The 27415-nt window shown below is 41.5% G+C and overlaps 2 protein-coding genes across 2 annotated transcripts in view; one reads left to right on the top strand and one right to left on the bottom strand.

Annotated features, from left to right (window-relative positions):
• The window catches only part of Acyp2 (acylphosphatase 2), a 204761-nt gene that overhangs the window by 131696 nt on the left and 45650 nt on the right, over positions 1–27415 (top strand). The window lies entirely within an intron of this gene.
• On the bottom strand, positions 16555–17185 carry Tspyl6 (TSPY like 6). Its single transcript, XM_017795594.1, is given in 3 exon segments — positions 16555–16686; positions 16689–16963; positions 16966–17185. Coding segments are annotated over 3 exon segments (606 nt in total). The 5' UTR covers positions 17165–17185.

Here is a 27415-nt window from a genome sequence, read left to right as displayed (position 1 = left end):
ACACCAGTTCCAAGGGAATCTGAAGCCCTCTTCTGACCTCTGCGGCATTGCATGACATGGGTGCACTCACATACATGCAAGCAATACACTCATACACATAAAATAAAAATAATAAAATATTTTTAACAATTAAAATAATAAAATTTTTTAAAAAGTCTTAATAAGTCCCAACTTTGCTTCATAAAGTCTAGTCCTGAGTTTCTTTTTTTGCATAGAAGCCGAAAATCCTGGGTTTGTCTGAATCAAGGTCCCTAAAAGATGAAGGGAGTTCCCTTAGCCTGCTGAAGGTAACAGTGTGGAGCTGTGCCTCTGTTCCCCACTGTGACATTTTTTATTTGAGCCATATGTTATTAAAAAGTATATTTATTGATAGATTATGGGTTTGCTAAGTATCTTTCTGTTGCTGATAGTTCCTTACAATCAGAGATTTTATTTTGTATGAATTTGGGTTTTTTTTTTTAATTTGTGGTAATTTGTTTTCACATATGATTGATTTTTTAACAATAATGATCTCTACCTATTCAAAAGCAATGCATTCATTCTGCAGCTTTGGAGTAAAGTATGTCTGTACATACAGTAGTATGTGTTACTACTAGGTAACATATAAATTGCCTTATCCAAATCTTATCTTTTTAAATCATTTTGTCTGGTATGCCTGAAAGATACTACATTCCAGTTTCTCACTATGATTTTTTTCACTTCTCTATTTTGTTTTCTCAATATCATTTAATATAAAATTTTAGATGTTATTAGAGACATAAAATATAGAATTATTGCTTACTATAGAAGTCAACTTTTAAAAATTTATTTTTCATGTATTATGATTGTATTTGAAGGTGTACATATGCAAGCTTACACATGATGTGTATGTGTGAATATGGGTGTGTATGTGCTGTGGCATACATGTGGAGGTCAGTGGACAACTAGCGGGAGTTCGTTCTTTCCTTCTACTGTGACATCCAATGATTGAACTCAGTACATTAGGCTTATACTGCAAATGCCTTTACCCTTTTACTCACTAAAGCCATCTTGCTGGTCTCCAGCTCAACTTTTATACTTTTGAAATAGACCTATTTCTTATTATGATTTTGTTCCTTACAGTCACCTTTGTCTGATATAGTTTATATGATATTTAGATATATTTTCATCTTACATATACTTACAATCTCCTATTATTGTAGTAATTTTAAAATTCATTTAAATATATCTACATATGCCCTTTCATTGTTCTTTATTCCTTCATCATCTTTGAGCTTCTTTCACTGGGAGCTGAGTATACTCAGTATTCTCTTTAGAATAGGCTGTTAATGAAAAGTCCTCTACATAAAGTAAAAACCATCTGTCCATGCCATTCTGCTGCTAAGGGGTCATTTCACTGGTGGGAACTCTTAGGTTTATAAGTACATTTCCCAGGGGGCTGGAGAGATGGCTCAGTAGTTAAGAACATTTGACTGTTCTTGCAGAAGACCCACGTTTGAATCCCAGCACCCACATGGCAGCTAACAACTGTCCGTAACGCCAGTTCCAGGGGATCCGACAGCCTCTTCTGTCCTCTGAGGGCATTGCATGACACTGGTGCACTTACCTACATGTGGGCATAACACTCACACACATAAAAATAAAAATAATAAATAAAATATTTAAAAAATAAGTATATTTCCCACTCTGAAGACATTCCATTTTCTTCTGGCTTCTCTTGATTCTGTTGAGAAATCAGCTGTCAGTCTAATATTTGTTCCTTTGGAGGCTATCCTTTTTTTACAGTCAGTTTCTTTTACTACTTTTCAACTTTGATTTTCAACACTTTATTATGCTGTGCAACTGGGTGCTTTTTGAAAATCTTGCTTTGGGTCTAGAGTGCTTCTTGACTCTGTAGATGCTTCAGAGCCATTATCTTCTTACACACTACTCTCTTCTGTTTATCTACTTTTCTGGGCATGTAGGAATGGACTCTGGGAACCTGTCTGACCCAGTTCTCTGCTACTTAGCTGCTACTCACTGTTACTCACTGTATTAGTTACTTTTCTGTTGCTGTGATAAGACACCATGACCAAGGCAACTCATGGAAGGAAGACTTTGTTTGGCTTATGGTTCCAGGGAAGAGTCCATAATGACGAGGGAGGCATGGTGGCAAGAGGTGGCTGGAGCAGGAAGTCAAGCAATCATATCTTCAGCAGGCACAGGAAGCAGAGAGTGACTGGAAATCTGGCAAGGCTTAAACACTCAAAACCTGCCCCCTGTGCCATGCTTCCTCCAGTAAGGCTACATCTCCTAAAACAGCACCACCCACTGGGGACAAAAAGTCCAAATGCTTGGAGTCCATGGGGATACTCTCAAACCACCACACTCACTTGTCTCTACTTTACTGTTTTTCTAATAAGCCCATCATGCTCTGCTCTGGGCTTTTGAAAACATTGCATTCTTAGAGTAGAAAGTGTTTTTCAAATGTGCTCAGACTCTTGCCTGCATGATTCAGGTCTCAGACTGGAGAGGCTGCCCCTTATTACTTTCCAAAATTATAATCTAACCCCTCCTCCTCACACTGCTCTCTAACCCTTAACCTAGTTTTCCTGCTTCTTCATAGTCCTTACTACAAGAGGACACATTATGTATTTAATACTTGTTTACTTGTTTTTGTCTCCCCCTTTAGAATATAAACTCCATAGGAGGAGAGATCCTCTTTTCTCTCACAGCTACATCCTAATCCCTGGAATAGTATTGGAAGCAGAGGTCATGCTAATAAATATTGTGGGAGAATGAACAAATGAAAGATTATCAGATAATGCACATAGCCTGATAGAATTCTCTGCCACTAGTGAAAAATCAGAAAGGAGAACTAAAAAAACAGAGCAAGGCTTTTAATTGTCACCTATGTTTTATTTTTCTGCTTGTGAAGTTTGTGTGATTTGCCTTATCTTTATCTATCAGCTACCTAAAATAGCAAGCTCAAACATTAATATGTTTGGAAATATTGCTTTCATTAATTTAACTGGCATTTCATCATTTACTCACAAATCTTTAAGGACATTTAATTTCAGTTTTTAAAAAATTAAACCTACCAAATATAATTCATTATTTTGTAGTGAATTAATTAATAAAAGGCTCAGGAATCCTTTGATGTTTTTCATAATGTGAATTTATTCTGATTGCACATAAAATTTGTTAAATTATTGTCAAAATATTATGAGTGGTTCTTAGTACAAAGGCTAAAACTAGCCAGTACCTGGGTACTGTCTGGCCTACTTCTTTTGTGGCTTATGGGACTATTTACTGTGTAGATATTTACAGACTCATATGACTGTATCATTTTTTTATGGGCAACCCCCCCATCTTCTAAAACATTTTTTGTAAATGTTCTCCCTAAGTAAATCATAAATTCACCTATGATGCCTATATCTACACATAACACGCAGTCACACCTACTCAGAAGGGTTCAGTGGTGCAGATCAAAGCTTTTCTTGACCAGAGAGTCTGCTAATAATAACATTTTTACCTCACTGGCACCATGGGATTTTACCAGATTGCCAGCGGTCAGCATGCCTTCCAGACCCTCATGGCTCTGCTGCTTTTCCAGTAATGCCTCAAAGGGATCCTGCTTGAAAGAAAAGATGCCATACTGTGACATTTTGCTGCTTATGTAGAGAACAAGAATGGCCTCTGTCTTGTTCTCTTAGCCAGCTTCAAACAAACTTACCCTATTTAAAAATAGAAATAGAACTAATGAAGTCATCAGCCCAAAGCTGCCCTCCCCACACACCCCTTTACTTACTAGTCTAGAACGAAGCTAATGATAAATGCTTCCTATGAAGGTTAAGGAGAAAAACATCTACCAGCCCATTGCTCCTCCCTTTCTCCACCTTTGCAATTGGATTGTTAGCATCTAATGTGAGCTAGCAGAGTATTTGAGGCTGTGCGGTATGTTCCTGTTAGAAACACTGAGCTTGTAATGACTAAGAAACTCCAGGGGTTGTCTAAGCCACCGAGGTTATAAAGGGCAGAGCATCGCCACAGCTGAACTAAGATTTAATATGATTCGTACTTTACCACCCATGGTGACCTAAGCAGGTGGTATGGCAGCTAAACTCCAGATACAAAGGCTTGCTTGGTCTTAGCCCACCAAAAAGCCAAATGTGCTGCTTTCACGATGGAAGAGAATAAGCAGGTGGTATGGCAGCTAAACTCCAGATACAAAGGCTTGCTTGGTCTTGGCCCACCAAAAAGCCAAATGTGCTGCTTTCACGGTGGAAGAGAAAAGAACTTGCGTGTGTGTGTGTGTGTGTGTGTGTGTGTGTGTGTGTGTGTGTTTCTGCAAATTTATTTTTAAGTTCTCTTGAGAGCACTTTAAAAATAATCCCTATATTTAAAGTATTTATGACAAAGATTGTCTATCTACTCATCAGTTAAAAATTAGAGTGATTCCTAGAAAGAATTGTGACTCAAGTGGCCAGGACCTGGAATTCTGTTATTAGAGGTGGGAATTTCTCCTCAGAATGAAGTTAGAGTGTGATCTTCTGTGTGATTAGAGGTGCTGGAGAAGGAGCTGGGGTCACCTCAGTGAAGGTGAGCAGGACAAAGGTGCTCACAGGGCATGTGGCTTGGGAGGGAGGGTGTCAACATAAACAAAACTTAGACCACGATCACTCCTCTAAGAATGGATAAACAAGATGCTAGCTTATTCATTGAGTATGGAAAGCAGACCTCACACAGAAACCCATTCCCATGTGCAGCCAGCCATCTTGGCATGCAGAGACCCGAAAAAGAAAATGAACTTTCTCCTTCTCCAAAAAGCAGCCCATCAGCTTTTGCAACCTGGCCATTTTCCACTCTGGTGATGTCTCTCATCAGAACTCCTGTACCATGTCTGTCCACGCTGTGTTCTCGCTCCCCAACTGTTTTCCTGTTTTTATTGGTCTTCAGAACAAATACATCCTCTGCCTTATCATGCCTGTGACAAGGTAAAATTTCCAATTGCACAAGGAGACTAAGACAACCAGTTTGATAGTGAGATGAGCTAGCTCTGCAGCAGACAGGATGAGGAAGTCAGTGACACAGAAATCAGAAAACCTGGAGCCACCCAGGGCTTCTGTTACCTAACAGTTGACCTTGACTGCTTTTTTCTGGCTTTAGTGGCTTAAACTCAAAACAAGATTGCTTTCATCTTTGCTCTGTGATCTGCCTAGTCCTTTATTTTGGGTTAGAAATTTTAGAGCGATGTTTGGGATAAGTGGATGAATCTCTGTTCTCATTCAGGTTTTGACCATTTTCTTGTCCCTTCACTTTAGTCTGGGAGTCTTCATTTGTGGGGGTTTCCTTTCCTTCTTCTTTGAGCTAGCTGGAGAGGAAGCATCATTGGCGTTGTCTACAGAGTATCTTTCTTTCAGCCTCAGAGCAAGGATTACCGGAATGGCACTTGTTGACAGGCATGATGACCTGGGTTCAATCCCTGGGACCCATAATGTGGAAGGAGAGAACTGACTCCCAGAAGTTGTCCTCTGATTCCTTGCCATCTCCCCAAATGCTTGTGGTGGAAAAGTAATGAAAAACATTTTTAATTAAGTTGGTTGAGTTATAAATGAAATTAGTCTGTAATTTAGGCATATCTTAGGAAACTATAATAAATGCCAGATAATCCTCATCCAAATTTCCATGGAAATAGCAATCTCATAACACAGTACATTCTTGGATATCCTAAAATTACTGCCTGGTTTAAGTGGAACATTGACCTTAAAAATTAAATCCTCTACTATTAAAATGTATATATTTAGGTGCTCAGGAGATAAACTTGAAAACAACCCACTGAAAAAGGTTCAAGGCCCAACACCCTGATCCTCTCAGATCTCTCAGACCTCCTTGAGACTGTGGATATTATACTATTTCCTGGAGTCAAACAGTGGAAGGGAATGAAAACAAAACAAAACAAAACAAAACAAAAAAACCCTTTGGCCTTCCCCCTCCCCTTATTTTCCTCCCTTTATGTCAGAAGGAGAGAAGTCATAGTATTTTTTTAGAAAAAAAAATTTTATTATGGGGGCTGGAGAGATGACTCAGCAGTTAAGACCACTGGCTGCTCTTGCAGAGGACCCAAGTTTGGTTCCCAGCATCCACATGGTGGCTACTAGTTGCCCATAACTCCAGTTCTGGGGGCTCTAGCACCCTCTTCTGGCCTCCACAAGCATTTCACAACATGAGTGCACTTACCTTCATGTAGGCAATACACCCATACACATAAAATAAAGATAATAAATAAAATAAGATTTATTATTGTCTTTTGTTTTTTGTTTTGTTTTGCTTTGTTTTTGAGTCAGGGTCTCCCTGTAGCCCCAGCTGTCCTGGAACTCACTATGTAGACCAGGCTGGCCTTGAACTCACAGAGATCCACCTGCCTCTGCCTCCTGAGTGCTGGGATTAAAGGCGTGTGCAAAGCAGGCTAGGGAGATGGCTCAGTAAGAGCACGTGCAGCACAAGAATGAGGACCTGAGTTCAAATGTCCAGAACCGACGCAAAAAGCCAGGCCTGTGTGAGTGTCTGAATCCTAGTGGGAGTGGGGGGTGGCACAGAGATGGGGACTGCTAGGGCTTGCCCTCTTAACTCCTGTCTCAAGAAAGAGAGTGCTACAGATGGGTACCTGCCATCCTCCTTTGGTCTCTACACACACAGGCAGGCATACCTGCACCCACACGAGTGTAACCATGCATACGCACCACACACACACACACACACACACACACACACACACACACACACACACACACAAAGACAACAGCTAAGCTTAGTAAGTAGAATATCCTTCCAGAATTTAGTAACCCCAGAGACCTTTGCATCTGCATCAGTGATGTGCTGAAATATAGAAGGCTTGCTGGACTCATTTTGCACTCCTGTCATTACTGTTCTTGGTTTCTTTAATTAAATGGAAAATAAGATTATATTTGAAAGGATGAGTGTATGACTGAAGGTTTACGTTAAATATTCATACAGAATCTGAAGGGAGCTTCCTTCTTCGGGAAACTCTGGGTTAAGAACTGGCCACACGTGCTTTCCGTATTTCTTTTTACTATTCTAAGAATTTGCTTAATAGAAATTTATGTATTAAAGTGGTTTAAAACAGTCTCTCTCTTAGAGAGCGTAGCCACTTGTGTGTGCTCTTAGATAACAATATTTTCCCTCCAATTGTCATTTTTTATGGAGTTGTTGATCTCTGCAGATTTAAATTTCCACACAGTTGTGTTTGTCAGTCTTCTCATTTGTTTCTAAAATTTAGGTAACAGAAAGGCTTCCCCATTTCTGGTTAATAAACAGGTAGTCTCCCTTACTTTCTTCTAGCATTTATTTTTATTTTTATTTTATGTGTATGAGTGTCTCGCCTGCATGTACGTGAGTGCACCCGTGCGGAGGTCAGAAGAGGGCTTCGGATTCTTCTGGAACTGGAGTTAAGGACCGTTCATAGCCACCATGTGGGTGCTGGGAATTGAACCCGGGTCCTCTGCAAGAGTGGTCCATGCCCTTAACCGCTGAGCCATCTCTCTTCTAGCATTTTTATCACTTTCAGCTTTTAAATGCAAGTCTTTGCTCACTGCCTTGGCTAGTGTATAGCACATGGCATAAATACAACATACATTTCTAAATGTCTCTCCAGTTGCCTCAAGACAATTTTTCAAGTTGTTCCTCACTGATCTGTGGTGCCGTGCTTATCAGATACCACTATCATATACATGGGTCTATTCATAGACTCATTCATGCGTCTGTTCTCATTTTGATTATTTTATAATAAGATTTATATTATTTTGTAAGTGCTAGGAATAACTCATTCCCTCATTTTCATTCTTTTGTGAAGCATTTCTTGACATTCCTGTCGTGTTTTTACTGTATACTTTAGACTTTTCTGTTTAAATTCTACCCTCTCATACCTTTACCTAATTTTTGGCCTTATTATAATTATACAGATTAGAAGGAACTGACTTCATGAGGTTAAATCTTCCTAGGAACTTGGTATGCCTTTCTCTTTGTACAAGTTTTTGTGTCTTCAGGAATGCTTTTTAAATATTTATAAATACAGCCCATTTCTAAAGCTTTTTCTGAGATATTTTATCCTTTAACTGCTGCTGTTACACATGGAGTCTTCCCCATTTCATCACTGGACTTGCTGCATCTGCACATCTGAATCTATTCATTACTATGTAGATCATAGTAATTCTATACCCATCTCCTTACTAAATTTAATTGTTTATAGTCGAACATCTTAGGTCTTCCATATGAATCAAATATAGGAACTTCCTTCTCTAAACTTTTGTACCTGTAAATAATTTTTCTGAATTCAAGAAACTGCTCTGTATTGGTCATTCCCTCTACTATGGCAGCTGTCCTATAGAAATGTTTGCATACAACCCACAGAAGGATCTGAGATTGGCAGCCTTCTGCTCACCATTTTACTAAGACTTAAGCACAGGTCAAGAGCTGATCCCCCAGGAAGGATGAGACTATATGCTTACCAGTTAGAACTCTCATTAAGTTGAAAATAATCTACTAGATATCAGTGTTTAGCAAATCCTTCCTTAAATGTTCTTAGAGCACTTCTGTTACCTTCAGTTGGTCAAAGTCATCTGTCATAAGGCCCATTTTCTACTAAAGTGTTATTTCATGGTTTTTTTTTAAATTTTATTTTATGTGTATGAGTGTATTGCCTGCATGTAAGTGCACCCATGTCATGCAGTGCCCATGGAGGTCAGAAGAGGACATCGGATCCCCTGGAAGTGGAGTTATGGATGGTTGTTTGTTGCTATGTGCGTGCTGGGAATAGATCCTGGGTCCTCTGCAAGAGCAGCTAAGCCATCTCTCCAGCCCCTTCATGATATTTTCTGAATGCAGTGTAGTACAAATGATCAATTCTTGCCCTTTGCTGGTCACAGTGCTTACTGAGGAGAGTATGGTATGACATAGAGAAGATTTACATTCAACATTCTGGCATTCTGTCCTAGCCTAGAGTGGCTGAGTGACTATCTCTGAGGTCTAAGAGGCTGTGGGTCCTCTTAAGGACTCCCTAGGGACCCGAAGCTGCTGCAGCCTCCTTTTCAGGAAGCCCCAGACCAAGCTTATCCCCATGAATCTCCAATTAGCCATTCCAGAAGTATGTGCCAAGTCTTGGAGATGGGGGCCAAGAACAAGACAGAATTCTAGGCATCAGATTTATAGCCTAGAAGAGGAGGTAGTGAACTAAGGCACACAAAAATGCATCCATCCACAAATCATACCGTTTAACTTCAGAGAGGATGAGATGTTACTGTGAGGGATGGAGAGAAACTAGTGGGTGTTACTGGGAAGAGGGTCATTAGAGAAGAGGGTCAGGACCAGAGCCTCTAAGGATGTAGAGCTGAGAACTAAAGAATACAAGGAAGCTAACCACGGAAGGAGCTCTCCTGGAAGAGGGAACTGTTGGTGCCAAGGCTTGAATTGGGAATAAAGGCCAGGGTGGCTGGGATGGTGGAAGGGATGCTGACAGAGGTGAATGATACTTGACACTGTGACATCAGAGAAGGAAAATACATTAAGTTCCACATAATGAGGGAAAGTTTAGATTTCAAATATGGTTTTTTCTATACTTGTTCTAATTTGATTTCTGTTGCTGTGATAAAACACTGGAAAAAAACCCAACAACTTGGGGAGAATAGGGTTTATTTGGCTTACTGTTGTAAGTCAAATAATCAAGGTTGTACAATTGGGACTTGTAAGTTCAGAATCCCTTCTTTTCGGATGCTGTTGATGTATTTGTCACAGTCTGATGAGGGAAGGAGCCATACAGCCCAGCTTCATTCATTTCATTGAGAAACCTTCAGTGAGTGGCTTATGCAGGAAGCTGGAAGGATAGTTAATAATGATCTTGACACTCTTAACATTGTACAAGATCATGTAATATTTTCAAAGATCTAATATCGGAGCTGAATCTCTTAGGAAAAGCAGAAACCAGTTCAGTACTAAAGGCTCCTACTTACCAGGTAGATCCACTGTTTTTCCACCCTGCTCTGTGACCTAGGAAGCTGACCTGTAAGAACATCTTTAGTCAGGCTTCCATAACCTCTGGCTTCTGCTCGCTTCTGTTAATTTGAAGAACCTGAAGGAAGGCAGCCAATAGAAGTCAGAGCTTTTATTCTCCTGGCTGCCACTTTGCTGTCCTGAAGTGGGGGCAGTCCTGCTTCCTACAGGCCACAGCTTCTGCTGAATTAGCACTTGTATCTGCTGAAGTTCAGGGTCTCACTAGGCTCTTGGAACCCCCCCTGTCCCATGCTCTTAAGGCTAGTGATGAACATTCACTCCTGCTCTTGCTAGACTCATGGTGTTCCATGTACCACTGCACTTAATAAATGCCATCCTTACTTTTGTGAAAAGCACCTTCAATAATCTCAGGTTTAGTCTAGTTTGAGTGTATGTCCCATTTTTCCTATGAATCCTGTCTATACATCCTTTGCTCCTGACAGTGCTGTAAGGATACTGCTCCAGTAAGGATAATACCTGCTTTGGGACCAATGTATATTTTATCAAACCAAGGTGTTCATCAATTTTTTTTTAACCGTATTTCTGAACAATGGCAAAACTCCAGGGTTGTATACTTGTATTCTCCCTATCAGGATAGGATAAAAGCTTGAAGGAAATGTAGAAGCCTCTAGTCTGTCTCATTCCTATCATAATTATTTAATTCCAAGCAGAGGGATGTAGCAGTTTGCCCCCAGAAGTCCCCAAATCAGACAAGCAGGAACACTATTAGGCCTCAGTGTTCTTTTTAGTTTGTGGACTAACGTCGGAAGTTTCTTCATGGCTGTTTTTCTCCTCCATTGTGCTTTATCCTTGAGGTTTTCCCATTTCCTCTTCTTTTCCATCATATTTCTGAATTTCACATGTGCTCTTTGACTGTGCCTTCTCCATGCACAGTCTTCCATTGCTGAGGAGCCAAGTCTATCAAAGGAGATTTCTAGACAGTGACATAATTCCTTTCCCACCCAAAAGGACTTCTTTGCCATTTGCTTGTCCTGGATAAAGTGCAGTGTCTCCCAAATGTTCTCGGTTATTTCTAGCATTAAAGAAGAAGGCTCACTTGAGCCACTGAATGCCTGAAAATGTGCTTCCGCTTTGATGGCCTCTTTAGCAAGGTGCTTTAAATCAGTGTACATATTGTAAGTGCATTTGTGACTATTCAGATATCAAAATGAGGGGCTAGAGAGATGGCTCAGCAGTTAAGAGCACTGACTGCTCTTGCAAAGGACCCAAGTTCGATTCCCAGCACTCACATGGTGTCTATGAACCATCTTTAACTCCAGTTCCAGGGGAATCTGAAACCCTCTTCTGACCTCTGCAGCACTGCATGACATGAGTGCGCTTACTTACATGCAGGCAATACACTCAAACACATAAAATTAAAATAATAAATGAAATATTTTTGAAAAAAGAAATCTGAATCCTAATATATAATTATTTTAGGGAGGGGCATGGTGGCATATTAATGTAATCCCAGCACTTGGGTGTCAGAATCAGGAAGATCATCAGTCCTGGTAGCTAGGGCTGCATAGTAACCCTATCAACAACCACAGCCACCAAATCAAAAAGTGCTGATGGTATCTTACAGTGTTGCATTTCTAATGTACATTAATCCTGTGCCTTCACTTCATTATGGACTACCAAAATCAGAAAAATTTTCATATGTTGAGAAAAATTGTCTACAATTGGGAAAAAAATCTAAGCCAGCTATTTTGATTAATAATTTTCTACTGCAAAACAAAAGCTATTTCTGTCTATGTGTAGTCTTCACACTCTGGAGTCAGATAGACTTGGCTTTGAATTGGAGCTTTACAACTCACTGCTAGGTTGGGCGCCTGGACTCAAGTAATATCCAGCTGAGTCTCTTGCAAACTGGAATTGGGAATATGGTATAGAGTTATGTAAGGATTAAGAGAACAGTGCACATCAAGTCTTAGCACAATAGCTAGCATAACAGAAGGTGCAGTAAATGATAGCTGTTGTTAAGAGCTGCAATAAAGCTGCTTGTTTTTACCATATTCTTATGTTGCTTTAGAGATTAAAGTGTAAGACAGATTGGGGCCGGAGAAATGGTTCAGCGGTTACGAGTACTTGCTGCTCTTTCCAAGATCTCAGGTTCAGTTTGCAATACCCACACCAACACAAACAACTAACTGAATCTCAATTCCAGGGTTTCCAACACTGTCTTCTGGCCTCCACAGGCACCGCACACAAGTGGTGCACATACAGACAAGCAGACACAAACACATAAATAAAAATTTTTAAAAATGTGTTAATGCAACAACTTGACTCAGTTTGGGCCTATAATTGCAAAATAACTAATTTATTCATATAGCATCCTTTCTGAGTTAGAACAAACATTTGTTAGAATTTAAACAGCATTTGCTTTTCTGGCTTTACTTTTTTAAAAAAATTTTATTTATTTTTACTTTATGTGTATGTGTGTATTGCCTGCATGTAGGTAAGTGCACCCTTTGTCGTGCAATGCCTGAGGAGGTCAGAAGAGGTTCTTGGCTCCCCTGGGACTGGAGTTATGGGCAGCTGTTGGCTTCCATGTGGGTGCTGGGATTTGAACCCAGGTCTTCTACAAGAACAACCAGTGTTTTTTTCAAAAAATATTTAATATTTTCTGTGCATGAGTGTATTGCTTGCATGTACATGAGTATACCCATGCCCTGCAATGTCGCAGAGGTCAGAAGAGGGCTTCAGTTTCCCCTGGAACTGGAGTTAAGGACAGTTTGTAGCCACCATGTGGGTTCTGGGAATCAAACCCGGGTCCTCTGCAAGAGCAGTCAGTGCTCTTAACTGCTGAGCCATCTCTCCAGCCCCTCTGTCTCTACTTAATAATTATTTGGAAGCTTGGCGGGCAGAGGTAGGCAGATCTCTGTGAGATCAAGGCCACCCTGGTCTTCATGGCAAGTTCCAGGAGACACTGTCTTAGATCAAAAAAAAAGAAAAAAAAATAATTCTTTGGAAACCCAACTAATTTAAAAAAATTAACATTTATCTAAATCTTGAAGACTAAAACTGTTATTAATTTTTTTTACTATCCTTTCATGAGCCAGTTGCTAATTGATCTTATCTAAATCTTGAAGACTAAAACTATGTTTTTAATTTTTTTACTATCCTTTCATTAGCCAGTTGCCAATTGATCTATTGCTCATACAAGAGATGAAGCATAGAAGACCAGTATGATTCCTCTTCTACAGGTTCAGAGCTACAAAGGGTTTGAGAACGTTTTATTTACACACTCATTAAGTAATTTGGGTGGATCTGTTTTGTGCTAGACATAATATTATGCGTTAGGGATCTACAGATGAAAAGGCAGAGCACCAAGCATGGTGGCACACCCCTATAATCCTAACATGTGGGAGGCAAGAGTATCATTACAAGTTCAAGGCTAGCCAACGCTACATAACAAGACCTTGTATCAAGAAAGGAAAAAAAAAGAGGAGGTAGGGGAGGAAGAGGAGAGGAGAGACCCTAGACTGTAACTTGAAAGCCACTCCTCATAAGAAACCCCTGACAGTCCAGTTCTTAGATGGGAGAATTTCCCTGTTTTGTGATCCCACTGAACCTGATGCTTGTATCTACTTTAGTATTTCTCTTACTGTACATTGCTTGTTCTTTGTGCTAGACTGTAGGCTGAAGACAGGAATTGTGTTTAAGATATAACTGAAACATGATCTTGGTTCTTAAAGAATTTAAAGTTGAGAGGTGAAAATATAAACCTCTGAGCTGGGTGTGGTGGCACATGCCTTTAGTCCCAGCAGAGGCAACAGTTTATATATATGAACTTCTAGCACATAAAATGGCACATAAATTTCTATGGGACAAATGCTTTACAATGCATATGCTATAAGAGGTAGAGGGTTTTATTTATTATAGAAAGTGTTTTTTGTTTTGTTTTGCTACAAGGTCTCGCTAATGTTACTACATAGCTGTAGCTAACTGGCCTAGAACTCACTATGTAGAAGAGATTGGCCTTGTCCTGGTTTGTTTTTTCATTGCTGTGACAAAACACTCTGACCATTACCAACATAGGGAGGAAAGGGTTTATCTGGCTTACATCTCCCAAGTCAAGTTCATCAGGGAGCCCAAGGTAGGAACTCAGGGCAGGAACATGGAGGCAGGAACTGGAGCACAGACCATGGAGGATCACTGCTTACTGGCTTGCTCCCCTGGCCCCTGCTCAGCCTGCTTTCTTATGCAACACAGGCCCACCTGCCCAGGGGTGGCACCACCCACAGTGGGCTGGGCCCTCCCACATCACACAACAATCAAGAAGATGCCCCATAGACATGTCCATAGGTCAGTTCAGTGGAGGCAATTCCCCAGTTGAGGCTGCCTCAACCCAAGTGTGTCAAGTTGACACTAAAGCTATCCAGCACAGGCCTCTAACTCACAGAAGCCTGCCCCTGCCTCCAGAAAGAATGGTAGGATATCCTAAGAATTTCTTTCTACTTTTATAAGATATGGAGGAGAGCAAGAGAACCCAAGATGAGGGACACTTATGAGCCAAGGCACACAGGCGGGTGGCTGAAGGAGTCCCAAGTGAATGGATTCTGGCAAGAACGTTGGGCGGGACTTGGTTCAGCTGCAGGCATTGTTGTCTTCACCAGAAAATTTGAACAAAATGTATCTAATCACTGCCAATAGTATGAAAGATGGAGAAAAGAGAGCTAAGATTCAGGAAGGGCAGACTGGAGGTTTCCAGTAATGCAGGAAGGGATTGAAAATAAATATGGAAATAGCAATGCTGGAAACAGAGAGATTCCAATGTAAGAACTCTTATCTGGAATGTGGTAGGATGAACTCTCCCAGGGCGAGGTTGCTTAGGAATGGTACCAAAAAGCAAAGCCAGAGGAGGCTTGGAACTTTGTGGAAAGCATAGGATAGTTAACACTTTATGATTTAGAAGAAATCATGTCTCCACATTTAAAAAGACCATGAAAGCTATATCCTTGGGATTAAGTGATCTACTTCAGCCTAGTGTGTGCAGAGCACCTAGAATCCAGGGGACCTGATTTGTAGCTCAAGTGCATGTCTGTTATTTAATGCTGTAGACTAGTTTGATACTAAATGTGAAAACCTTACAATCTTTTCTGATCAATTCTGGGAAAACAGATTAAACTTGAATTCTCCACCTTTTATATAAATTATTCTCTACCTCTTATGCTTTACCTACCAATAGCAAAGAGAAAATTTTGCCATTGAGAAGTCAGTGGATACCACTTAAAATTATAATGTGACATAAATAGGTAAGTAGAAGTTATTAAAAACCTAATTGTCTATCTTGCTTCAAAGGCAGTAAATTCATCTTCATTTTTTATCTTGTATGCAAAAAGACTATATTTCCAACACTTAAATTATCCTTATCTCTCAGATACCTTGCTATATACCAAATGATTTTTCTATTACAATTCTACAGAAGACTCTGTTGCTATTGACACCACTGTCTTCTGCTGCATGTGCCAAAGTGTGAGCTGAAATTGTTCTTAAATCTCAGTTATCACGTGAAATATGTTTATGTCTAAGAGGGAGGCCTAAAAAGACCTCTTTAAAAGCATATGATAAGGCCTGGTGTGGTGGCACATACCCTTAGTCTCAGCACACAGAGGCAGAGCCAGGCAGATCTCTGTGAGATGCCAGTCTGGTTTACAGAGCAAGTTTTAAATCAGTCAGGGATACAAGGTGAGACCCTGTCACAGAAAAAAAAGAAAAAAGGAAAGGAAAGGGGAAAGAAGGGGAGGGGAGGGGAGGAGAGGAAAGGAGAGATGTTAGGGGCTGGAGACATGGCTCAGCAGTAAGAGTGGTGGCTTGTCTCACAGAGGACCCAAATTGGATTCCCAGAACCCAGGTCAGGTGGCTCACACACCACCTGTAACTCCATCTCCAGGGGGATCCAATGCTGCTGGCTTTTGTGGGGACCGACACTCATATGCACATATCCAAACATAGACACATACACATATAATTTAAAATAATATTGTTTTTAAAAGTATATGATGCAGCTTAGTTTCAGGGTAACATTATCCTTGACAACAGAACTAAATTATATGTGGGTTTTATGATTGATTTAGCTAGAAGAACTATGCTTTGAAATGAACCATTATAAGCATTATGAGTAACTTTACAACTGAATGAGCAGAGTATGGTAAATACTAAAATATTCATGGCCCATGTCTAGAAAGCAGAACATTTTTATTCTTATAAAATGCATTTTAGCCATTTGACAGTGACACACTATGTAATCTTAGTTGAATTCTCATATATGGATTATTGACCTACCCAAAGAGATCTGAAACCGTTTTAAGTTGGACATTTTCTAATATTTTGTAGTTTCTTTTGGTTTTGGTTTTGACTCCTCTTTCCTTACTCAAGTATACTAGATGCACAGAAAAGTGTTTGTGGAATTTCACAAATTGAATACACTCATGTATAGAGCACCCACGTCAAGATGCCAAACACCACCAGCCTTTCAGAATCTACCACCCTGTGTGGGAGGAATCACAAGAGCAGAGGTTAACCAGACTAGAAGCCAAAGGGCCTGGGAATCTCCATAGGCTCTATCTGGTGACGCCTGGCTCTAGCTGCCCCTGCATGGAGCGGGTAGTATTGCAGTGGGTTTGGCCAGAGGTCCTCTTTGATAATATGGTAACATTATCAATCCTGTCACGCTCGGGATGGCTGTGGTCGGAAAGCCAGGTAAAGAAGCTGCACGTGGTGGTATCCTGATTGCCGTGCGTGAAGGGCTGGGGCTCATGACCAGGTCACCATAAGATCGGCGTGGACAGCGATATCACTTGGCCTGTGGGTCTGACCTCATAGTCCTTGACAATCAGCGTGTTTCTGAAGAAGGGGTTTCTTCGAAAGAAGAACTTGAACCTGCAACTTGCTCTGTGGAGTCTGGACTCCTTCACCTCCAGATTGGTTATGTATCGCCGGTGATCATCTCGAACAGCTGCGGGTGGTTTCGAAGGGCGATGACCCAGAAGCCCGGGATGCTCTGGATGACGTAGTTGTGGCGCTCCAGGTAGTACAGGCGGATCTGCCCGAACTTGCGTTCCAGCTGCTGCAGGGCCCGGTCGGCCTGCGCATTCACGGAGTTCAGGTCCACCTGGATGGCCTCCAGAGACCGCATCTGCAGGACCAAGTTGGGCGGCCCGGGGTCCACAGGCTTCTCCGCCCCTTCCTCGGCCGCGCCAGATGCCGGGGTGGCGTCGTCCCCCTTCTCGACCTCCGCCTTTCGGTCGCGGGCAGGCGGCTCCGCGCCGCTGCTTTCCTGGGCCTTCGCCCCACCTGGGCCGCCGTCGCGGACGGCTGAGGCCTCCGGGCCCTCGGTGCCTGGCCCGGCCACCAACTGCAGCGCGCGGGCGACTCCGTGGTCGTGATCCCCGCCGCTGGCATTCTGCGGAGTCTCCTCACCGACCGCAGTTTCCCAGGGGGCGCCACGCTCTGCCTGAGGCGGGCTGGGCGACCCCCGGCCCCTACGCTGCAGGCTCCTGCTTCCACCGCGCCTGCCTCTGCCTCCCTGTTGCTAACCGCGCCTGTCTCCGCCGCCTTGCGATCGCCACGTGCCTCAGGCCGCCATCGTGCCCGCACCTGCCTCGACAGCACCTGCCTCGGCCACCATGTTGCTGTGCGCACCTGCCTCCACCGCCATGTTGTTGCCTGCACCTGCCTCGGCCGCCGGCTGCGTCGCCTCACCGAGCCCCTGAGGCGGGCCACAGTCGGGAGGCGTGAGGCTGGGGGTGTGGAGGAGAGGGGTCTTCTCTGTGCCACCAATGGAGCCCATGTTGGAAGCAGCCAGATTCCCGGGAGGGCACCTTCCGGTCTCCAAGCGTGGAGCAGAAGGACCATTGGGCCGTTGCTGGGCAGGATCTCGTGGCACACCGCACAGTCTCGCCGGACTGCACCTCTCAGGATCCAGTCTTGCTCGGTAGCTTGAACTGTAATGGTACCCGTGTGATAGCTTTTACCTAATGAACTGAGAACTTTTCACACGTGTTTTCTAGTCGTTTGACAACGTGGGTTTTGTTGTTTTGACGCAGGGTTTTCAGTGTGTAGCCCTAACTGGCCTTGAACTGATAGCCGTCCTGCCTCAGCCTCAGAGGTAGTGGAATTACAGGCATGAGCTACCATGCCACACTAGACCAGGCCACATACTTCTTTGGTGCAATGTCTACATTTTCCCCATTTAAAAAAATTATTCTGTGTGTATGAGTGTTTTGCCTGTGTGTATATGTACTACATGTGTGCAGTGCCCATGGAGGCCAGAAGATGGCGTCTGTTCCCTCAGAACTGGAATTACAGGTGGTTCTTAGCCTCCATGTGGATGTTGGGAATGGAACCCCATCCTCTGCAAGAGCTGCCAGTGCCCTTAACTGCTGAGCCATCTCTCCAGTCCCACATTTTTCTCATTATTTAAAACTATGTGTTGATATATATTAATGTTTGGGGGTAGGAAGGTGGCATGCTACCCAATTGCTCTACCACTCAGGTATGCCACCAGCCCTTCATACTTGATCTTTAGGAATTCTTTGTACAGGTTAGATACTTAGTCCGTATCCAGATGTATGTATTGAAAATCTTCCCACTTTGTGTTACTTGTTTTTCTTGTGGGTGGTGGTCCATGTGTGTCTTTGTGTATGTGTGTGTCTGAACAAGTGTCTCACCCTGTTTGTTTTTTGAGACGGGGTCTCCCTGTAGCGCCAGCTAGCCTGTAACTAATCATGTAGACCAGGCTGGCCTTAATCTCACAAAGATCTGCCTGCCTCTGCCTGCTGAGTGCTAGGATGGAAGGCGTGTGCCACCACACCCTGCAAGTGTCTCACACTTTAGACCAGACTGGCCTAGAGCTCAGTTCATGGCTTAGAGTTGCCTTGAACTCACAACAATCCTCCTGCCTCAGCTTTCCAAGCTCTGGAATTACAGGGGTGAGCCACCACACCCAACTTATTCACTATCGTTTATCATTTCCCCTTTAGTGGGTTTTGTGCCCTGCTTTTTAAAAATTATCTCTTCAAGACCTTTCACATATCTGTCATTCATCTGGAACTGATTTTTTAAAAAATGGTTAGATAAAGATCTTGGTTTGGTTTTTTTTTTTCTTATGAATATAATTTCCCCAACCGTGTTTACTGAAAAGATCATCTTGCCTATCTATACGTTTTTAAATATGTCCATCTAAGTAGCATATGCCATTAGCCAGAAATAGTCAATCCGTGTCACCTAACTTCGAGACCCGACTATAAAATCCTCCCCGATGGTAAGGAGAAGGAATGCTGAGTGAACATTCTGTGACAGAATATAACTTGGGTAATGTGTAAAAGATCAACAGGGGGAAAAAAAAAGATCAACAGAGCCTGGATAAATAAAATATGAAAAGGTATAGGAGAAATCCATGATACAGAGTATCACCAGCAGTTGGTACTAAAAGGAGCAAGACAAAAAAGCCAGTCTTGGAATGAAAACACAGTCACAGCGCTGACTAAATTAAGAGAGCACATTGGGCAGCTTTCTGCCAATACAGTTTCAAGCCTAAACGAAATATATAATAACTTCATAGAACTGCATAATTCATCAACACTGATGTGTAATAGAAAACCTAAATAGACCCAGAGACCATAAATCAATTGAATCAAGAATTTGGAAAAAGGTCCGCAAAAACTGTATGAGGTTCAAATGATTTTGAGACAAATGCTACCAATCTTTCAAGAAACAATTCATTTTTACATTACTAAACATCCAATAAATACTTGTTGTGTACCTAGTATGTTCCATGTTACATATCCATGAACAACAACAAATTTCCCTCTTACAGTTTACATTTTAGCAGGGAGGGAAACAGTGGGACATTAGAAAGTTGCAAATATTATGGAAAAAGCAAGCAATAAATAATAAAATTGAGAATTTTGGGAGTGGGGAACAGACTATGTTGTTTAATTGGGTGGCCAAAGGGAAACCTCATTGAAAAAGTAAGATTTTGGCAAAGATTTAAGACGCTGAGGGCCTTAGCTGATAGCTAAGGAGAAGTGCATTGGAGGAGGAAGAGCTAAGTAGAGGCCCTAAGTAGGTCTTTGCCTGGGTATTCAAGGAACTAGAAAGCTAGTGCTTGGGGTTTTTTGTTTTGTTTTGTTTTGTTTTCCTTAGTAAAATGGGAAATAACTATAGGATTTTGAGCATTCTCTGCATAGATCACGCTGGCTTTGGGTAAAACATAGACCATATGGAACCATTGGTACGGGGTGGGGGCTGTCTTTTAAGAAATTATTGTAATCCAGGTGAAGCATGTCTCTCCTAGCAGATGACAATTGACAGAGGTAGGTGATGGGTATGGCATATAGTTGGTATGATTCTGTGAACTGGCTAGTGAGGTATAAAAGAGAGAAGCCAAGGATGATGCCCAAGATTTTGACCTGAGCACACCTAGTAGGATGGAGTTGCTAGAAGCAGAGACTGGGAAAGTTGTGATGGGAGTACATCTTTGCAAGAAAAACCCTCTGCTTTGGGCATTCCAAACTGGAGGTGACTGTTGAACAGCAGAGTTCCAATGCCAAGTATACATTACGAGTTTGGAGCTGAGGACAGGTTTGAGATAACGATACAGATATTGGGGGATAATGGGAATGCATGGTAATTTAAACCAGTAGGCTGGGTGAGAGCTCCAAAGGAGTGAATATTGATGAACTAAGGCCTGTAATCTTCAAAAGTTGAAGGTCAAGAAGAAGAAAAAGAAGCGAAACCAAGAAAGGAGACAGAGAGACCAGGAAGGCAAGAGGGAAGCCAAGATGGTGCAGTGTGTTGGAAATCGAAGCTGCACAGAGGGAGGGGTTCTGCTGTGGGTGCTGTTAGGCTCATGAGGAGGAAGTCTGAGAATTGACCATTGGATTCTACAACAAAAACGTCAGTGAGCGAGCAGGAGAGCTTTCAGCGGCAATGGTGGGGACTGGAATAGATTTTAAAGAGAACTGAAGGAAAGAAATTGGAAGGAAAGAATAATTTTGTTCCAAAGAGAAACAAAGAAATGGGGTCCTGACTAGAACAGTCTTGGTAGAGGTAGCAGTTTGGCTTTAATGTGTTTAAGAGAAATGGGAAGGGAGAAAGAAGTATAAGCAACTCTTTTGAAGGGTTTTGGTTTTTGGTTTTTGGTTTTTTGTCTTCAGAGAAATGGAATGATGGCCAATAGGAAAGTGAGTCAAAGAAAGTGTTTTTAAAATGAGAAAATAAAAGACTGGTGAGATGGCTCAGCGGGTAAAACTGCCTGCTGCTCGAGCCTGATAGTCTTAGTTCCGTCCCTGGAACTCACAATGGAAGGGGAAAACGAACTCCCAGAGGCTATCCTCTAGCTACTGGTGGTCAGGGTCTGGACCAGGTCTTTCAAGATCCCTTGGCCTCTTATCTAAAGCACTGAAAATAAGGACTCTCACAGATTTGAATTTTTTTCAATATTTTATTTTTTACGTGTATGAGTGTATTGCCTGCATGTATGTAAATGCACCCGTGTCGTGCAATGCCCGAGGAAGGCAGAAGAGGGTGTTGGATTCCCCTGGAACTGGAGTTACAGATGGTGGTTAGCCGCCATGTGGGTGCTGGGAACTGAACCTGGGTCCTCTGAAAGAGCAGCTACTGCTCTTAACTGCTGAGTCCTCTTAACGGCTGGGCCATCTCCCCAGTCCCAACTCTTGCAGATTTGTAAAAGAAGCAAGGTAACTTTATTTGAAGTAGAAGGGAAGTGCAAGTAATACATCAGAATTCCGCTCATTCATCCTTGGTGGGCTGTAATGAAGCCAATTGAGGTCAAGTTTATTTCAGGGTGCAGGTGAGTAACCATGAGCCAGGGTTGGAAGGATCCCTGTGTATGTGTTGAAATCACTGAAAGAGAAGACCAAAGAGAAGCACAAATGATCCCAGAACTAAAACGCTTGATAAATGTGGGGAATGTGTGTATAGCCATAACGCACGTGGTCAAAGCTGGGTCTAGTATTCTACAGCCAGGTGCAGGGCCACCACCTCTGGGTGAAAATCAGCTAGTGGGAAGCCAGACACTCAGAAATTCCTATTAAAGTCACAGACTATTATTTTCCTCAAAGAACTTAGAAGACCATACTTATTAGACTATCAAAAATAGAGAACATGTATTATTTTTTAAATTGGAAGGCAGTTACTGCTAATACTCCGAGTTTGATGTAAATGTTACTTCCTTTTGGAGTTCTGCTCATGTCCCAGGGTAGGAGCCAGAAATGTCGAAAAGAACAAAATGTAGTTTCAACACTGGGGGCTGAAACATCTTGGGGTTTTGTTTGTTTTGTTGTTGGTTTTGATTATTTGGTTTAGTTTTTAAGGAGGAGCAAAGAGTACTAATACAAATTTTCCAAAATGTAGTTGAGAGAGACAAAAACTGATCAAAGGAGGGAAACAAGTGGGCTTTGGGGGAAGATAATGGTGAGTTACACATCTGCCAGTAGAATTGTGACATACTTAAAATCTCTGGGAAACAGAAAAGGCATGATCTTATAACAATAAAGTTAATGTAAGATGAAAGAAGAAAGCTATGAGTCTTGTTTTCCTTTGACTCCTTAAATAATTGTTACTTAGTTCCAATTTGTTTTGAAAGGGCTCCCTCATACTTTGCTTGACTTCTTTAACAGCTTTGTTTGTACAGAGTATTGGTCATTGAATTAAGCCACCCAGTTTAGGAAACAAAGTTCAAAAGAATGTTGGTAGATAAGAAGAGAAACAGTTAATTTCCTGTTTCCCTTAGAAAGTCCATTACATTGTGTTTGTAAAGGGAATAAGGATACATAGAAAATTTAAGTAGTTATTCAAGTGGCTTTACAACTGTAGTTGTCTCTCACCTCTCAGAGAGAGTATGTAAATATAGGAAGTAGAAAGAAAGTATTTTGAGTTGCTAGGATTTAGGCAGTGATTTACCCCAGTTAACATTTTCTAATATAGTGGTCATAGAAGTATACATAACTGTGCCTGGTGAAACTTTAGGAGGCTTTTTTTTTTTTTTTTTTTTTTTTTGGAGATGGTACTTCCCTGAAGTCCAAGTGGTCCGGAACATAATAATGTAGCCCGGGTTGCCTTAAAACCCCAAGAAACCCCCCTGCCTCTGCTTCCCGAGTGCTGGGATTAAAGGTGTGTGCCACCATGCCCAGCGGGAGGCTTTTTAAAAAAATTTATTATTTTTATTTTATGTATATGCGTGTATTGCCTGCATGTATTATTCTGTGTGTGAAGTTCTGATCCAGCAAACTGGCCCCAAGGTAGTAGAGTCAGGCAGCAAGGGTGACCAAATCAGCCATGGAGTAGGCAGAGCCATAGGCAGGCAGAGCCACAGGCTTGTGACTGGACCTGTGTCCTAATCAGTGCATAGGGTCTCCACCTGTGAGTGCAATACAAAAGCAAAATAACAGCATTGCTGTGTTTCTACTACGCTGTGCCCAAACATCAGTGCTTATACCAGCCTTTTATTTTACAGTGCAGAATTCATAAAAGTGTTACTAAATAATGAATATTTTAAAAATATAGGTGTGTGAGTATAAATATAGATGGTGAGTTTTTTTTTTTTTTTAATATCTACAATCTTTAGGGCTGGAGAGATGCCTCCAGAGTTAAGATCAGCTGCTCTTACAGAGAATCTGAGTTTGGTTCCCAGCACCCTTGTGGTGGCTAACAACTGTCTGTAACTCCAGTTCCAGGGAATCTGATGTCCCCTTCTGACCTCTATGGGAATTGCACAACATGGGTGTACTTACATGCATGCGAGCAACACATACAATTAAAAAAAAATTTTTTTAAGATCGGTAGTTCTGGTTCAGGGTAGGAGGTAGGGAAGCTGCAAAATACATTTTTGGGACAGGGAAGAAAAATTGAATTTCGAGTAAATTATTAGATTTTAATAGAATTATACGAAGTCCATGAGAGAGGGGGAATGGAGGAAAGGAAAGCAAATATAGTAAATATTGACTGGTAAAATGCACGCAACCATTTAGTCTTACCATTCCTTCTATGCTTCTATATGTATATGAATTTGTATAAGAGTGGGAGTCAACACATGATTGTCACACTCTTTTTTATTATTGTGGATGGGTGTGGGTGACCATGTGCCACGGTGTACATGGGAAGGTCAGAGAACAGCTTTGGGGAGTCAGTTCTTTTTCTATTAAGGGGTGCAGGCTTCCAGCTTAGGTCATCAGGCTTGTATAGCAAGCACTTTTACCCACTGAGCCATCTAACTGGCCCAAGAAAAGAAACTCACTCTCTCTCTCTCTCTCTCTCTCTCTCTCTCTCTTTCTCTCATATTTTCATGTGTGTGTTTGTGTGTGTGTGTGTGTGTGTGTGTGTGTATGTGTGTGTAAGTGTTTAATGGTGTTGCTGTGTTGTTTTTCGGTTGGGCTGAGGAATTGAATTCCCTCTGTCCTCTGAGAATGGCAAAATGGCTCTGGGGACAAAGAATGAATATGCCCAGATAACAAATCTCTCTGCAATGCATGTCATTAATTGAAACATCTGTCATCCTTTGTTGTGGACAGAATATGCAAACCAGAAGAAAACTTAGGATCAAGCAGGTTAAGTATCTGCCCAAAGGAAGGAGAAGGCAAAGTTATAAAGCATCCCAGGCTGGTATGTAATGACAGTTATTGGTTACCAGAATCCAGGAGCATCCCAGTACTGGGCAGAATCAACTGGGAAGGACCCCTAGCCTTCATCAGCAGAGGACTTAAGCATCAAGGCTAGTGAGGCTTCGAGGGTCTAGGTAGACAAAGGCCTGTGATATGGAGCCCGAAGTTATAGAGAACTGTACAAGGTACACATCAGTGACCTACAGGAAAACATAGTGGTTAAGAACAGTAGGACCCAGCTGGGTGAGGTGAGGCACACTTTTAATATTTGGCAGGCAGAGACAGGCAGATGTCTGTGAAATAGAGGCCAGCCTGGTCTACATAGCGAGTTCCAGGCCAGCTGGGACTAAAGAAGATCTGTCTCAAAAAAGCAAAAAAACAAAACAAAACAGAAGAATAGTAGGACCAGGACCACACATACTTTTTTTCAAAATTATTTATTTAATAACCACATGATTAGAAGCAGCATTTCACTACAGCTTTAACATATTCAATAACAATTTCCAGAGCAAAGTTGCATCTCTTGCAAAAGTGGCTGTAAATTTTAGGTTCACAGTTGATTTAATACAGTTATACGATATTGAACTCAGTATAAATCCTATAAGACATAAAATTGAATGAGATTTTTAACCTTAAAAAAGATCTCTATTTCATTTTAAAATATACTGTTTCCTACAGGAAAACTTGTTTTTAATGCTACTAACACTTAGATGTTTGCGCATGCATCTGATTATTACTAGTCACAAAGGTTACACTCGGATCCTTTGCACCTGAGTATACCTGTGTCATCAGGTACATTTCAATGGTAATGTTTTTCATCTCTACCAATTAACATGAAAATTTTTATGCTGCTTCCTCAAATATAACTCATTTTTATTTGATTTTTTTTGTGTGTATATCATACAGAACATCCCAAACAATCTTATTTATCTATACACCCACTTCCGAAATGGCACCCTCCCATAGCCTCCCCCCTCCACCACCACTGGTCCCCATATACTCTGTCATCCCTCTTACTGTCCACTGTGTTGTCGGCACCCCCAGCTGTTCCCCAGTGCTTGTCCATCTGCTGAATCTAGTCAGCCTATCTAGAGTTCCTTGTTCTAGGAAAATCAGCTCTTCCTCAATTCACTGAATCTAATCAGCCTATCTAGAGTTCCTTGTTTTAGGAAGATCACCTCTTCCTCACCTAGTAGGAATCAGTTGTCAATATTCCTTTAGATAAAATTGGGGTCTGTTTTTCATTTTCCCAGCTCTATGCTGGGTTACTGTCTGGGAGTCTCTTGGGCTACCCTGGCCAACAACTCAAAAGAAGGTGTCTCCTGTCTGACATTGTTTCTTGTTATGTAGCCTTTACTATACACATGAACTCTTAAAAATTTATATTAACCCTCTTTATTCTTTGGTTATACTTTCCTTTTGGGTATTTAAAACCATACAGTTGGCCCAGATTAACCAATTTATTTTTACTCTTAAGGCCTTTTGAGGCTCTGTTCCTCAGGGGTCACATGGGCTTGGGAGGAGCCTCTGGCTCCTTTCTTTTACCAGTTCCATCTATGTGAAGATAAGTCAAAGGTCCTACTCGACCACAGCTGGCTTCACTTGGAAGCATGGAGGAAATGTTTCCTCTGTGTTGACCCTCCTCTTTGTAGACTGGACACTGGTTCAAGTCCATTTGATGGGATCTCTGTGGCCTGCTTGATCAAGAGGACAGGTGACTCGTAGTTACAGGATGTTTTGAGAAATGCTCATAGTCCCCTGGAACTTAGTCAACCTAGGAGGACAATGAGCAAAAATTGTCCTTTAGAATTCCTCTGACCAAATTAGTATAGGCCTCAAAGTATGCCTGTTAAACATCCAAGAAGGTTAGTTCCACCAGTCTGGTACTTTTAATTACCATGTGCCATGTAGATAAAGCTTGGGCAAAGCTTTATTGTTCTCAGATAAATTGTTCTCAGATAAACCTTGCCCATATATATATTTGTCAATAGGTTGTTTGATTAATAGGGTTCCTTGTGATTTTTAAAAACTAGCTAGGCATTATTAATCTCTCACATTGTTTAAACCTTCCACCATGGTTTCCCCATTTAAAGCACCCCCATTTTCCTTCTCCTATAGTCCCACCTCTCTTGAGCTCCTTCTTTCCCTTTATCCCCTAGGTTACTTATATAACCCTCCCTCCACCCTCCCTTAAACTAACCCCATTTTTATCCATATCTCCCTTATTAATGCCTGTTTCCTACTGTTCTTTCAGATGCCTTCTCTTCCTTTGCCTCCCTGATTCCCTTTCATTACCCTTAAAATAACCCCATTTTTTATCAATAGCTCCTTGTTAACACCTGTTTTCTACTGTTCTCTTTCAGATTCTTTCTTTTCTTTACCTCACTGGTTCCTTTTCATTATCCTAGTTCCTGTAGTTAGGTCTGGGTACATACTCACTTATCAGGATTTGGTGCTAGGATCCACATATGAGAGAGAACATACATCGTTTTCTTTTTTCTGAGTCTATGTTACTTCACTTAGTATAACAGTTTCTACTTCGATCCATTTACCTGCAAGTTTCATGATTTCATCTTTCTTTACTGCTGAATAAAACTCCATCGTATATATGAACCACATTTTCAATATCCACTCATCAATTGAGGGACACCTAGGTTGCTTCCATCTCTTAGCTACTGTGAAAAGAGCATCAACAAGCATGGATGTACAAGTGTCTCTGCAATAGGACGAGTTCTTTGGGTATATGCCAAGGAGTGGTATAA

Source organism: Nannospalax galili, unplaced genomic scaffold (genome assembly GCF_000622305.1).
Source record: "Nannospalax galili isolate Female #2095 unplaced genomic scaffold, S.galili_v1.0 scaffold286, whole genome shotgun sequence".
In the NCBI taxonomy this organism is placed as follows: Eukaryota; Metazoa; Chordata; class Mammalia; order Rodentia; family Spalacidae; genus Nannospalax; species Nannospalax galili.
The sequence above is the reverse complement of the archived record's forward strand: the minus strand, read 5'-3'. Positions and strand labels throughout refer to the sequence as shown.